The sequence below is a fragment of the Perca flavescens genome, chromosome 22 (genome assembly GCF_004354835.1).
Source record: "Perca flavescens isolate YP-PL-M2 chromosome 22, PFLA_1.0, whole genome shotgun sequence".
In the NCBI taxonomy this organism is placed as follows: domain Eukaryota; kingdom Metazoa; phylum Chordata; class Actinopteri; order Perciformes; family Percidae; genus Perca; species Perca flavescens.
This window is the reverse complement of record NC_041352.1, coordinates 2194727-2211144: the sequence shown is the minus strand read 5'-3', so window position 1 is coordinate 2211144 and position 16418 is coordinate 2194727. Positions and strand designations below refer to the sequence as shown.

The 16418-nt window shown below is 41.7% G+C and overlaps 1 protein-coding gene across 1 annotated transcript in view; it reads right to left on the bottom strand.

Moving 5' to 3' along the window:
* Nucleotides 1-13459, bottom strand: part of gfod1 (glucose-fructose oxidoreductase domain containing 1) — a 45147-nt gene extending 31688 nt beyond the window's left edge. Inside the window, 1 exon segment of the mRNA XM_028569505.1 lies at nt 12718-13459. Within this exon segment, the coding sequence (XP_028425306.1) occupies nt 12718-12970 (253 nt within the window). The 5' untranslated portion in view covers nt 12971-13459.
* Nucleotides 13460-16418: the final 2959 nt, after the last annotated feature.

Here is a 16418-nt window from a genome sequence, read left to right as displayed (position 1 = left end):
GGTTGGAAGTGCAGTTGCATAAGAGCATTGGGGGTTGGAACATGTATTTATGATGACGACTGGGTGTCATTTGCAGTCAGGTTATAAATAGCTCTTTGCCTTTGGGTGGCCCTTCAGAGCAGGTGTCTGAGTGCTCATCAGAGTGTGGACCAACCATGGCTGCCATATGCTGCTTACTCTCACTCAGACAGGCTCTCGTCTGGATGATGAGACACCTGAATAAATCCCTAATACTTGGTATCAACACATACTTTTTGTGCTGCTCCACAATCGGGAATGCGGCACAAAGCAACTTAAAATCGGTCTCCCCCCATCTATCAGTCAATTTAAGGCTTTGATAAATGACTTCTATGTATCTTATTGTTAGAGCTGTAACAATTCCAAATTTTGCTGTACAATTAATTTTCTCAGAAATAATTGCGATTAACAATATGAAATTGTTTCTTTCATTTATTACATTTACATTTATTAATGTATTACTTTTTTAAATAAAATAAATAAATACATTTCTGCAGCTCTACTTTTCACCCTGTATGTTGAGCTCTCTGTTTTAGCTACAGAGTGAGGCATCCACTTCTATCCCATCTTTGTTGGGAGTCACACATGCTCAGTACCTAGGGAAGGACTACTAGCCAGTCAGAAGCAGAGTATGAGGGCGTGCCCTGTCAGTACCTAGGTAAGGACTACTAGCCAGTCAGAAGCAGAGTATGAGGGCGTGCCCTGTCAGTACCTAGGTAAGGACTACTAGCCAGTCAGAAGCAGAGTATGAGGGCGGACCCTAACAGTACCTAGGTAAGGACTACTAGCCAGTCAGAAGCAGAGTATGAGGGCGGACCCTGACAGTACCTAAGTAAGGACTACTAGCCAGTCAGAAGCAGAGTATGAGGGCATGCCCTGACAGTACCTAGGTAAGGACTACTAGCCAGTCAGAAGCAGAGTATGAGGGCGTGCCCTGACAGTAGCTAGGTAAGGACTACTAGCCAGTCAGAAGCAGAGTATGAGGGCATGCCCTGACAGTACCTAGGTAAGGACTACTAGCCAGTCAGAAGCAGAGTATGAGGGTGTGCCACGCTAGCAGCTAGGTGAGCATTAGAACGTGTGTTACAAAGTGACCACGTTTGTCTCTGAAGTAAAGGCGGGACTACAGTAGAGCTGTTTGGAGCAGTTTGTGAACAGTGTTTTCTGTTGGAGATGGTAAGTCCCTTTGGGGGGGACTTTGGGCTTTTTCACTTTGTAAACCTATAATGTGCACAAAAAAAGACAACAACCCAATAAAGGAAAGGGGAAAAGCCATAAAGCATAATATGAGCACTTTAAGACCTTAGTTAATGTTAGCAACTAATTGTGGTTAAACAAAGAAATGGCTCCTTAACTGAAGAAGTGTCCACCAGGTTTTACTGGAGGTTCTCCGAATTACTATTCAGTTCAGATTCGACATTATATACCTGTGTAACTTTCCAAAAGTAATAAAAGCTAAATACAAGAAGCTTATGTCCATCTTACTAGCTGCAGGTAGAAAGGCCATAACCCGTAAATGGCTGAAGCAACAGGCTCCTTTGATCGATGACTGGATAGACAGTTTATGACATATATAAAATGGAGAGATTGACATATTATCTCAAACTTCGGCCAAGAAGATTTTCCCAGCTTATGGTTTAAGTGGACCGTATATATTGCTCCCAGAAGAGTAGACTTTATATAATGTATACTATATGCATTTAATTCAAGTACACACATTCCTCCCAGTTCTATAATGTATATAGTTCTGTTTGTGGTACCAGCCAGACCTTTTATTGAAGATTAAGCACAAGTTATCAAAAGACAGTCAAGCGTTTTGTTTGTTTTTTTGCTTTCTTTTTTGTATGTGAAATCCATGAGAAATGTGACGGGTAATAACCTGGAGGTTGGCCAGATGTTTTTTGATCGTACTAATGTGGATTCTACTGCTTGTCTCTGTGTGTCTTTGTGAATACGTCCCTGACTTGTGTATTTGCTGCCTTGCTTTTGAGAGGGTAGGGGTGCTGGGAAGGATGCAAGGTGTCTTTGATGGTTATTGTTTTCTGTAATGCTCTGGATACCAATACAAAAAAAATAAAGAAAAAAATATGGCAATTATGTAAAACAATTGACAATTACACAATTATGTAAAAAAAATGTACAGGCCTACTTATTGTGTCTGCTTCACCTGATTGTTTAATTTTTTTTATCGGTTCCCAATATCCCAATAAGACCAAAACGTGGAACACCTAGAATTTGCTAAGCACTTGCTGTCCACCCAATGTGGACATGTGACAGTTCATCACAGGACGTAATCCCTAAGGTGGAGGTAAAAGACTATATAACGGCCTACAAGTCATCTGAAATGATTAGATCATTAAACACACTTTACACTTTCTACAATGGCAGGAGAGTTCTGCATTGAGTACTACTTTAATTACATTTTCCTGATATAACTTTAACTTAAGTAACATTTCCAATGCAGGCCTTTTATAAAGTTGTTATGGTGAAAGTGTCAGCAAACAGTTGCATATTTACACATCCAGCCGACTGCATTAGCGTTCAAAGTCATGTTTCTATCTGCTTGTTGTCAAGTGGAAGGCCAATATCCACACCAATGTTAGCTCTGTTTTGGTCTCGGCTGACTCCACAGGAAAATATCTGACTTTTTACAGTACATGTGAAAATGTATGAAATTGGGCTGGGAAATATGACAGTATATGGTCAAAACGATGTCTGTCGTATATATTTGTCTATATCGTTTCTATCGCAATGTCGAAAAACCAGCGGTCTAACTGGGATACGCCAATGTTTACGTCATTTGGATAACATTTTACGTTCTGATCTTATGTTATTTTCATTTTGCACTAACAAAATGAGAAAATAGTCATTACCTTTTATTTGTCAAACATTTAATTCACACTGGAGTATACTAAAAACATTCTTTACCACGTTGGTTATTGCATCTAGACTAGATAAATATATTTATTTATTAAATGACATGTTATATTGTGATAGATATCGTCATCGAGATATGAAATGACCTACTGTATATCGTCATAGAAGATATGGCCATATGCCCAGCCCTTGTATGAAGTAATGGAGGCTGTGAATTACCCAAAGTGCCCATCTACTTTGCTTCTAAATATTATTGGAGCAGGATGAGTATTAGATGAGTATTATGCTATACAGCAGCACAGTCCGGTCGGTAGGGGCGAGTGGCTCAGACCTGATACCTGATAGTTTCTATCACTGACATGAGAGAGAGATCACATTCATTTGGGATATACTTTAAAAAGGTTTGGGGAGGCCTTTCAGCAGCTCTTTGGATTTCACTGTGAGTGTGTGTGGTTACATTTCTACTTGATGTGATGACAGAATTTGTTCCATTTCCCAATCTGATAAATAACAGAGCAACGTGATGAAGGGGGTTTTACATAAACGTCATGAAGTGCCGTTAACTGCTATAAAAAGATACACTCCATGCCTGTTGCTCATCGCTGTAGAACCCCCCAGAGGTCACACCGTGCTGCGGGGCACCTCTCCCACCACTTCCTCCTCCCACTGTCAAACCTAAACTGCACAAAGGGACAGAAAGTGCAAATTAAACTCTTGCTGGTGTAACGTTTTCAGTTCAGCTCTCAGATTGCCTCAGCATCTGGCCGGCGCACAAGTTGCTGCCCCACTCACACACACAGTGGTGAAAACGCACCACAATAAGAGCACAATCTTCAAAAGTGATGTCAACAACAATAAAAAGCTGAAACAATCAATTAGTTCATCTACAGAAAATAATCTGCAACTAATTTGACAACTGACTAATTCTTTTAATCAATTTACAGTCCCTAATATAGCTTCTCAATTGTGATGATTTGCTAGTTTTTTATGTGTTACTAAACTGAATATTTCTTTAGCCATTAATCATTATTTTCTAAGATTTAATAGATTAAATGTTAATTGAGAAAATAATCCCCTGATTAATCGATAAGGAAAGATTAGTTACAGCCTGGAACTTTCAGACATATCTCATGGTCTTCCTCAGCAGACAAAGCAAACTGCATCTGCTGAGGAAGACCAGAAGGTGTGGTTGAAAGCTCTGTATAAAGCTAATCTAGTTCTAGTACAGAAAGTATACTTTCTGTATTGTGAGTTCATAAACTCCTGTCCATTTATTGTATCATTAAAGCAGGACACTTTGGATATGTTCACACCTGAGAACGTTTTGTTTTACAGACATTGTAACTGTATTCTAAATCTAAAAGACAAAAAAACTGGGGCAACAGCCTTCCCATTTTTCATATTTTTTACAAGCATTGATCCCATGAATAAACTACAGCTCTGAAACATTAAAGAGCTACTGCTTCAAGCGACATTAAATATAGATAAGAACTAATTCTACTGAGAAACTTCAATCGGCCACACTAAAATGTATCTTGAGGCTCTGACACATAGTGTCTGAATTCCTCAGGCTGCAGTATATTGGAAATGCTAATGTATTCAAATGGATCTGAAGAAAAAAAAACAGACCAAAGAATCCTTCATCCTTCAAAATCCTCTGGTTTAAGAAATCATACTTTCACAAGCTGGTGGCCAAGAAATCCTTCAGCCTCACACAAGTCTGCGTGTGTGTGTGCGTGCGTCCGTGAGCACACAGTGTGAGGTTCCCTGCCTTCCCAACACACCAAGAAAGCCTAAGTTGACATCAGATGCCTCAGGAATGCCATTGTAGTGACAACGAGAAAGGAGGAAAAGAAAGTGAGAGAAATCCATCTGGAAGGAGAGATGCGGCCCAACAAGACTGACTGGTTTGCTGGATTGAGGGGGACGAGCCTACTCTGGTCAAATCTGAACAACCTGTGGAGCATGTTGCACCAGTGTTTTTCCACTTTTCCCTCATTGCTCAAGTCAATATAGTTAAAGTAGTTCATACTACATGTCTGCTTTTAGTCAGTTTAGGCGACCGATTTTTTTACCTTTCTTTAGTCATTGTACACTCTTTTTAGTAGTTCGGTGTCAAGTTTTAGTGGTTTACGGCCCTTTTTTAGCCATCTTAACTTACTTTAGTCATTTTACATCTCTTTTTAGTCATTTTACGTCTCTATTCCGTCATTTCGCATCTGATTTGGCCTGCTTGCTCTTTGAAGTCATTTAACTGACTCTCCAACAACAAATGTTAACAGTCATTCGTTCATTCAGAGGTTCTGTTGCAGGGCCCATGGGCTTCTACCCAGTAGGCCTGCTCAAGAGTCCATCCATGATAGTTATATACTAACTAAATATCCCCTTCTGATTCTGGCAGGGGGGGCAACAGTGGTGGCCGACCAGATTCCACCCCTCTGTGTCCAACAACAGCCTGGAAGTGCTTAGTAAGGCTAGGGCATCATATGGTCTAGAGACAAGCCAAATAACACATTTTGATCCACTAATATTATGGGCAATGATTTTTAGGTTACCTTTTCTGTTAGAGTTGTTGGTAGAATACAAATACAAGGATATTCCAAATGACCTGAGACATTTGTATTTCACTTGCAAAATATAAATATAATTGACTTCAAGGCAGGATATATATTTAGTGTAACATTAAAATGGGCTAAAAGACAAATTAAAAGGTCCCATATTGTAAAAGGTGAGATTTCCATGTCTTTTTTTTTTTTTTAAAGATAATTTTTGGGGAATTTTAGGCCTTTATTTGACAGGACAGCTGAAGACATGAAAGGGTAGAGAGAAGGGGAATGACATGCAGCAAAGGACAGAGGTCGGAGTCCAACCCTGGCCCGCTGTGTCGAGGAGTAAACCTCTACATATGGGCGCCCGCTCTACCAACTGAGCTATCTGGGTGCCCGACCCATGTCTTTTTTTTTTTATTATAAATCAGGTCGAGGTACTACTGTATATTAATCATGTGAAAGTATCAAAACGCTCAATCCACAGAGAAATGCACACAGCCCGTATTCAGAAACTGTGCCATTAAACGAGCTGCCAGGACTTCCGTACAGTTGTGATTTCACAAGTATACTATAGGTGGAAAGTGACGCTACAGTGCCGTTACAGTCATCCCCGGCTGCAATGATGGTGCAGAGACACTGAGAGCGCAGATGCTGAAGACACGGAAATGCTGACAAATCAGAGCCGACTGGGCTTTTTCAGGAGGGGGGGCTTAAAGAGACAGGCGCTAAAACAGAGCGTTTCAGACAGAGGGTAAATACATGTATATTTAGACAGACAGTATGAGAAAAATAAAGTGTTTTTTTTACATTAAAGCATTTAAACTTGTTCTAGTAGAAACCCAAAATATAACTATGAACCCTAAAATGAGCATAATATGAGAACTTTAAGACAGAAAATAACACAAAACTGTTTTCAAAGCCAGAGTTCACATTCCTGTGTTGAAGAAGTCTGATCACACTTATCAACTTAGCTCATGGGGTAAGCAATAAGCCAGCCACAGGCAGATTACTATCAGCTCACACACCCTGACAGAACAGGAAGTTAGTTTTGCATTCTCACTGGCCTCTCAGTGCGTGAAACTTTCCTGGAGGTGTCATGCATTGTGGTGATGCAATATACTGACTTTTGGACTGACGTCTTATGGGGATCATTTTGACTCATTTGGATGACTTTTTATTTATTTTCCTTTCTGTACAATGGCTTTATTGGACTTTTATAACGCTGTAATTGAGGGTATGAAGACATCTTAAAAGTACTATGTTAATATCTCTTCAAAAGGTAGAAAATATGTAACATTGTTGTTGTCCTGTGTAAACCATGTATCTCCAAAACATCAACAATTTAAATATTCATGAGCTCAGACTAACAGCCCTGTTTTCAGCTTTCTGACAATGCTTGTTTCACTTCATACTGGTTTATTTATCTTATCAGAAGTGGGACCCTTAAATGAACGCATTTAAATACAATGACAAATATACAGTATGTTTGGTATAACAAATATATTAGCAAACATCTTTGCTAGGGCTGAATGATTAATCTAATTCAAACTGGCATTGCGATATAATAGAACAAGATTGACAAATCGCAAAAGCTGCGATCACAAAAAGGAATTGTTTGGTTTGTCATTGCTACACAATCTAACCAACAACAGGGTCGGAAACACCTGGCCCTGTGGGCTTACGCTCTACACTCAACGTGACATATATAGGAATGAGAGCAGATGAGGAAAAAAAAAAAAACTGCGAAAATGGCCAAGGCCGGGTTTAAGTGCAATCCACATGTTCTCATATAAGATTTTGGTAAGAGTAGCTCTTTTAAATACTAGCTCAATGCGTAGTGTGTATGTAGTGAGTGTGTGGCCCGAGCCAGCTAGAGAAAGATGGTGGATCAGATCAGAAAGCGGTTTGTGATCGGAGCAGCGCACAAATTAACGGTAAAGTTGTGGTAGTAAATGTACTGAACGGTATCAGTTTGTCCATGAATAAATGCTGCAGCTCATCAAGTCCCAGCAAAGTGTCTTGCTTCCCAATTGTTGGGTAAAGTGAAAAGAGTTAGCCCCGAGGTAGTCTCGCATTGGCAGACTGTCTGGCTAGTCCACACAGCTGGCACAAGCGCTAGACGGAGCAACGGTGCCTCTGCAAAATAGCCTCGGGAAAGAGCTTGTTTTGGTGGAATGGAATGTACGTAAATAAATAATTGTAGCCTAACACCAGACCCCCAACTGAGATGTACAGGTGCTCCTGAATTCTTACAAGGTCTAAAGTAAAGCGCATCAAAACATACATCTTTATACCGCTGAATCGTTTAAGCTTTAGTGTGTAGTTTCTGTCACCCCCATGAGGAATTCTAAGTAATAACAACAAAACTGCCGGCACGTCCATATGATACAAGCCTTCCGTGATCGCGCACCGCCCCCACGCCTCCTCCACCCAGGTACTAGTAGCTAAGGAGGACACGGAGGATTGAAAAATTTAAAAAAGATAATTATGTTCACTCAAGTTTCTGAAAGTCGTGCGGACGACACCAGTTTCTGAACATAGTCCTACTGAGAAATCCAGAGAGTTGTGTGGAGCTGATAGTCTTAATTAGCTTTGTAGCAACTCATTTAGAAATGGTTTGAATGTAACGGACGTTCATTAATATCAAAAAGTTACGCATGAAAGCTTTAAGGTCATTTATTATTAGGCTAAACAGAAATGTCAAACTTTCTCTGATTTCAGCTTCTACAATGTGGTGATTTGATGCTTCCCTCAGTTTTATATCATTGAAAATGAACTTTTCTTTTTGAGTTTTCTGTTGGTCAGACAAAGATGTCAACTTGAGCAGCATTTTTCACTTTATAGGTACAATAATCAATCGATTAATCAAAAATAAACAGGCCAATCCATATTGAAAAATAATCATAAATGATTACCCAAACATATTATCATATAAATACTGACAACGATATCGGCCAGTAAAGTAGCCTCACCAATACGTACACAGTGGACTCCAATTCTGACTTTTTGTATGATAATTGAAACCAGGTTCAACAGAATTTGCAAACACTGTTGTTATGTTTGTAATCCAACAGAACATGAATAGGATTGGATACCAGACTTGGCTGGGGAGGAGAGGAGGTTGGGAAAGGAACAAGCGGCGCTTGCACAATGGAGCCGTGAGGAAATGAGCTGAGAGGAAGGAGAACGAGAATGGTCATTGACTGGTTTGCGGCGGCTGGTGTACAGGTTGAGTCAAGTTCACTGGGACGTGATTAGTGATTCTGGCTCAGGATCAGCTGGCTTGTGCAACTTTCATACAGGGTTACATTTGGACTTTACAAACATTGACCAGTTTTTTCCCTAGGTTTGTGGAAGACTTAGGTGCTTACGTATTTGGCAGTTTTTTTTTTTTTTCAATGAAAGTAATATGCAATTTCACATTATTTTGGACCATTATTATCATATCTGTGTCTAAAATCTTAGAAAAACTAGAGAAGATAATGAATAAAAACCACTAAGTTTAAAGACAAAAAATGCTAAAGAAGTCCAATGGGGACCGACTACAATCATCAGATCTGAGAGAAGTCTTTTAGTAAGTTTTGATTCTCAGGACTGAGGTTACATTCATTCGGCTTAGGTGGAGACTAGTCTATATCCTTGACGTTCCACTTCTGGTATTGCTCCGTTGCCGTCGGACATTCCGCCGGATTTCACTCATTTTTGGCTGGATGTCCGTCCCCTTCCTCTTCCTTTGTGTTGGCGTTCTAACCTCTGGTGGATTTGTGAGGACTATGGTTAACTGCTCCTCAGATCTCTGCAGGGTAAATCCAGACAGCTAGCTAGACTATCTGTCCAATCGGAGTTTTCTGTTGCATGACTAAAACTACTTTTGAACGTACACATGTTCCACCAAAACAAGTTCCTTCCAGAGGCTATTTTGCAGAGGCACCGTGGCTTTAGCCGATTGTCATTGGTTTAAAGAAATGCCAATAAACCAGAGCACGTTTTTCTCCCATCCCAGAATGCTGTGGGAACTAGCCAGACACTCCTTAGGAAAGAGATTTATTTCCTCAACAGTAAAGTGTGTGTCTGCCCTATGATTTAGCGGGTGTATATATTGACATTAGTGTGGTCATGGTATAAACAAACACCATCTACTGTACTTCAGGGCCTGTCCCTCTTGTTGGCTCACACTGCCACTCCACAGAATTTACTGAAGCCAACGAGCAAACAGTAGCAGCAGTGTGAGTGAATGGAGCCACAGAGGCCTTATCTTGATGCTGGGATGCCGAGGCAGAAGTTACACGTTTACATGGCACAGGCTACTTTATGAACACTATTTCAACCACGGCAATATGCGGAAGCCCTTTAGAAATACACCCAATTCAACTAGTTAGTAGTGCTGCTCTATTATGGGAAAAAATCATAACCACAATTATTTTGGTCAATATTGAAATCACAGTTATTTAACACGAATACTAACTGACTTTTGGAAAGATGTTGCAATTATTGAATCTAAAAAACAGCGTAAAAGTTGAACAAATCAACAGTGAAAACACCTTGAACTGGGAAATTTCCCTTCATACTTTTCCCTATGAACTTGTTTTTCTCATTCAGAACACAAGACAAAATAAGAGTTGACTTGCAAAACGTAATGTGCGAAATAATCGTTCTCGATTAATCTGTTTTTGTGATAGTTAGGGACAGAAAGCGTAATCACGATTAAAATGTTGATTCATTGCACAGCCCTACTAGTTATGCCTGCAGATGGATTTGGCCCTTTTAATTCAGACTCTGCATGCTTATTAAGAGGAAAACTTGCAATTTATGACGTTCAAAAACATCCCGTGCTACGCATCAAAAAGTCAGATGACCAACCATGACGTTCAGCTAAGGTCAAAAAGGAGCACACATCAGCCGAGTCCGGTCACATGACCTATTCCATAAGAGTCCCTCTGCAGCTCAGACTCCCGCAGCTCTTCCCTCTCCGTCTCCGTCCCATCTCCGTCCCTCACACGCAGAGATAGTGCTAATATAGTCACTCCTGTAAGAAATGCCAATGAACCAGAGCATGTTTCTCTCCCATCCCAGAATGCTGTGTGGACTAGCCAGACCCTCCTCCGCAGTGTTGTGGAGGAAGGTCTGTCAATGCGAGGCTTCTTCTATAGTCACAGCAGCCTTGCTCATTAGATCCGGTTGGTGGATCATAGTCTCTGTCGTACAATAATACTGTACATGACAGGATAAAAGGGTGAGGTCCATAGTATGTTCTCACTGCAACAGGATTCGTACACATCTATTTTTTGTAATATTTGGTTTCTAATATTCAGGTTTATAGATTTTGAAGGCATACGTTGGAATACAGATGCTGCGGCTGCAATATGAATATATTATTGAGCTTCAACGTTTGGAAACAGCAGTTGACAAAAGTGCAATTAACTGTAGTTGACAATGTCCATTTAGTAGCCACTCTGGTGCTTTAAATCATATCACATGGGCTTCTCCAGAAGATGGGCTTTGCCAAGTAGTCATGGGATTGCAGTAGGATTGGGCATCGAGAACCGGTTCCAATCATCTGATCATCGGTTTCAAATTTAACATGGGCAACATTTGGTCTCCATAGCAGCCAGGCGCTTGTTGTGTTGGCGCCATGGAGCACAGTAAGCGGTGCTCTAACGTATGGCTGAGAAAAGCCCGATGAAACTATAAATCACCTTTGAATAAAAATAAAAATAAAAATGTCTTTATCTCGTATATGTGACCCGATTCAACATTAGCTCTCAAAGAATCAGAATCAAGGGCGCCCGGATAGCTCAGTTGGTAGAGCGGGCAGCGGGCCCGGGTTGGACTCCGCCCTGCGGCCTTTTACTGCATGTCATCCCCCCCTCTCCCCTTCAGCTGTCCTGGAACCAGAATTGTTAAAATCAAAACAATGCCCAACCCTCGATTGCAGATCAAATTCCTATTTGTTTTTCTATCTAGTGATGAAGATCATGCCTTATGATCGAAAGCTCCAGAACAACTACAACTGTTTTTTAGACAGTTGGTTGATGTCGCATTGGGCTCTGGGAAATTGTGTTTTATAAATGTGTTAATCGTAGAAATTCTCAGATGAATCAATAATGAAGATCATCACTACTTGCAGCCCTGCTGTCGTTGTGCTGTTGTAGCTAAGACCCGATGTGTCCCCCCATTACTCCCTGGATGCTAAGTATCTTTAGACCCCTTTGTTTTTCAGCCACAAACCTGACCTATTCAAGCTTACTGCCAGCTGAGCTCTGCTGCCAAACTGTGGCGTAAATAAATCCGGTGTGGAGTACAGCTCGGTAGTCCTTGCCTCCGTTCTTTCACAGCGGCTCTACTCCTCCCGAATGGGATCTCCAAAATAAGCTGCGTTGCTCCAGATTTAAACTAGAACAACCTCTTTGTGTGTCTCTCTTTTCTTGCATTCAGGCATCTTCTGTGTCTGCCAGTTTCACTAACACAGGTTAAGTTTAGCATTTAACCAAAGGCTTTGTTAAACGGGGAGTCCCCTAAGCCCACATCCAGTTTTGCTGTGGGCTCGTTTCCCTCAGCAATACAATCAAGACAATCAGGCCTCTTTTAATACCATATATTAACATCACACAGGCAGGACATGTTGGATGTGCTGAGAGAGAAACTGTAATAGAAAGCTCTCAAAAAGTCAGAAAATTACATCACTTTACTGTCATGTAGCCTTTAAAAACCAGGAAAAGACACCACTTAAGCCCTACTACGATATTACGTTGGTTAAGCAAGGCCCTACTTTTGGAATATCGTATTGTGATCGTAATTACGATATCCAAAATCTAAAGTCTCAAATCACGATATCGATACAATATCAACATATATTATATCGATCACGGGTTAGGGTTAGGGAATATCAAACAGCAGCAGCCTCACATAAGTCAGCCAGGAGGGCAGCTTCATCAGTAGGCTACAGGAGGGGTGATGTTACGAAACATTATGGGATGCTGCTCATGGCATCAATCCGCCCTCACCTCCAGCCCCATGCACCTATGATCTCATCTCCAGCCTCACTGGACTTTAAGTCTGCTCCACAGCCGGACAATAAACCCACAAAGTTGACGTGCGAGTGGCCCGGTGTAGCCTACTGCCTGTCGGCTCGCCAACCACCATTGAACCATCCACCCCAGCCCCACCACACCACACCACACCACACCAGACCACACCAGACCACACCAGGGCCGCAGCATCCATCCCTCCCTCCCTCCCGCCCGCCCGCCCGCCCAGCAGCTGCAGGACTCACCCAGCGTTTTGACTGCGATCTGCCGCGTCAGAGGCGGCGGCAGGTTGATGCAGACCAGATCCACATCCTGGTGCAGCAGCACGTCGTCGATCCGGTTGGTGTAAAACGGGACGTTCATCTCCTTGGCCAGCTCCTCCGCCTCCTCCTGGGTCCGGCCCCACAGCGCTTTGACGGCGAAGCCCTCGTTCTTCAGCAGCGGGATGATCACCCTGGTGGTCAGGCTGGTGCCGAACACGCCGACCCCTGGAAGCATGGCTCGGGTTTTTGTCTTTTTTTGTCTTTATCTAGTTCTCTCTGTTTTCAGTTGGTTTAAACAGCTGTAGATGACGCCGGATCTGACCGGGAGGGACGCGGCGGATGGGACCGTCAGGTCGGCCATCCACCTGCAGCCAAACACCCGCTGTGCTGCATTTTCCCCGTCGCTCCGGCTCTGCGATCGGGCATGTAATGTCGTTATTACCCCACGGAAAATAATCCTAAAACAGATTGAAAACCGGGACAGGCTTCCTCCGCGTTAGAAATACAAATTTAAACGCACCATTCCGGGTCGCTACCTTGTCCACGTCTGACAGCGATCAGCGCGCTGACTGCACCGAGCGGTGAAGGGCATGTCACCTCCGTCCTGGGTTTGGGATTCCTTTTGGAGCCCCCCCCTTCAGGTAAAGCGAGACGGAATCAAATGAGAGCCAGAAAGGGGCTTTATCTGACGGCTCGCTGACACAAACACGGCCGCCGCTTTCAGTCCGCGGGATCCGGCTGCAGCAGCGCTACTCTGCTCCAGGTTGCTGTTGATGTTGCGGCTCAGACCTGCGCGGTCAAGTCAGAGACAGTAACAGGAAGCGCTACTTGTGAATGATTTTCAAAATAAAAGCGTCAATGACACGAATATATTCAATTTTGAATACACGATTGTAGCTTATGTATTGAGTAGGCTATTAGAAGATACGTGTAATAAAATACAGCGATACACTGATATTCAGTTTGAAATCTTTTCTATTTTGTTTTAATTACATACCCTTAAAGCATCTATAGGTAAATGTAAAGCAATCTGAATCTGCATTGAGCAACCAGCTCCACTACCTATATGGACTCCGTGATACTCATAGGGCACTGCATTTTTTGCCTTAATTATTATTAGCACGGTCTCTTTAATTATCATGAGAGGACAGTTTAGCTTGTGTTGGTTATGTTTTTTATGTTTTGCCTGTTATCATTGTTATTCCTGTACATATTCATCTATTTATTGATGAGAAGTAATTTTTTGTTATTCAGCATTGCCCTTGGCTTTCCCAACACTGTCAGTGAGCTACTTGTATTATTATTATTATTATTATTATTATTATTATTATTATTATTATTATTATTATTATTATTATTATTAATATTATAACAAATACATTGGAGTGGGAATGTTAGGCTACAAATGTTACACTTTTATTTTATTGACAACCTTGGACAGTTTCCGGTCTTTTTCTATCTGTCTTTGTGTAATTTGACGTAGCTTTTACCGCGCTCTCCTCCCCAGTTTAACCCTTCGGCTGCTGGAGAGAAATAATAACAATCACTCTAATATTCCTTCACTGTCAGTGGTGGAATGTTGCTACATTTACTCAAGTATACTGTAGGCTACTGAAGTACAAATATTGAGGTACTTGTTGTATCACAGTATAAAGTAAACTATCCAACAATATAACGGCTACAAGTCCAGCTGAGATGATGAGACCATTAAACACACAGCTGGTTGGATCCTTTACACACACTACAATGGGAGGAGAGTTCTGCATTGAGTACTTTTATTTGTAATACTTTGAGTACATTCTCCGGATGATACTTACATACTTTTACTAGTAACTTTTAAAGTAACATTTTCAATGCAGGACTTTGACTTATTTCTTCCACCACTGCTTTTTATGCTAGTTCACGTGAAGTTAAAGTGCACTTGATTTGCTTTATGTTATCTTTATCTCAGCGTTTATGTGTTAATGTAATATTGTTGTGTATATTTTCTTAAGGGAAAGTTACACTAGAGCCATTTTTTGTAAAGGTGCTATTTTCAGAATACAGCTATTTTGTCAGAATACAGCATAGAAAATCTGCTTAGAAATATAGGAAATATTATAAAACAACACAATGTAATTTTGCTAAATAAAACATTACATTCATTATTAATTATAAACAAATTGTATATCTGAATAAAATACACATGTTCTATGGCCTCAGTCTGCCAGTTTAAAAAAAAAACAACCTATTCCAGTGCTGGTTCCATGGTATCAGAATTTTGGATAGGTCATGGAAACATTAATTGGTCATGTGACAAGGGCTGGAAAACCTGGCAGAACAGGTAGCCAAGGGACAGAACTCTGATCCAATGGAAATCACAGTTGTCAGAGTGACAGCACTCTAGCCCAATGGAATGGCGGGGTGCACCATGGGGAGCCAATCATATTTCAGGGGGCCGGTGCCACCCCCGTGCCCCCCTTCTAACCCCGCCCCGGCACACATCATCTTCTGCTGGGTTTATAAAGCAGCCAACTCACACACTGTGGCCTCGCTCAGAACTGTTGGTTTACTACATATTGACCTGAAAATACTGCTACACATTTTTTCTTCTTCTTCTTATCTTTAAGTTGCATTGATATCACACTAAACATCCAAATGACAGCCTTTTGCCCGGCAGGACCTCTGCTGACCTACAGCTGATGGGATTATCAACAACATTTCAATGGATGGGAAAAAAAATGAGCGTCATAGCTGGAATCAATATAGGCACGAGCACACAAGATGACACTGAAGTGCACACATCACGTAACTGTTATTTTTGTCCATGGTGCCGTGCTGCTGCTGCTGAGAATCAATGAGGAAATGTCTTTGTGCCTTTCAGTTTTAGCGTCACACACACATCTGTACGGTTTCAACACACATCAGGCCGCGCTGTCAACATCAGGCCTCTCCTATCGATTTGGTCAACAAAGCGCCGGACAAACAGACGAGAGGGACAGTGCTTTGGTAAAAGACAACCACAGGCTGCAAGAGGTGAAAGGTCAGCAAAGACCAAAACTCAAGGGTGTTCTTGTCAGAGAATGTTTGGCAGAATGTGTGAGTGTGCATTTATTCTGTTTAAAATCAAAGACCCCTCTGGATTATTTGGTAACAGGATTCAGGGTGTTGTTGCAATCAGTTATACATAACTTCCTCCTCGCGTTACAGCAATGCAACTTACAACAAGCCGGAGAGCAACTGCTAGCTTTGAAAAGAAGTCAATACTTCTTCCTGCACCATACATAATGAATGCACAAATGGTAATGGGACAGGCCAGCTGATGTAACTTGTAAAGGATGAACAACAACTTCTGTAAACATGAACAGCATCTTGTTCCAACACAGTCTCCCTCTTCTTCTTTTTCCTCTCTCTCTATCTCTCTGTCACGCTCTAATTGAATCAGATGTTGGTATGGTTTGTTTGTGTGAGACCGATTGTGTCACCAGTAAGGGTCAGGCCTGTGGGCGCTGGATAGCTGATCATCCAGTCAGATAGAAGGGGAGGAGCAGGCTGACACCTCCCACAGCAGAGGGGCTGAAAGATAACCTGACAGCCTGCTGCAAAGAGAGATGACGCCAGTGGACTAGTACAGGCTGGTAAACGTACCGCTGTGCTGACAAGCATTTGGAACCATCTCTCTGTCGTCGTCTGACACAAAAATG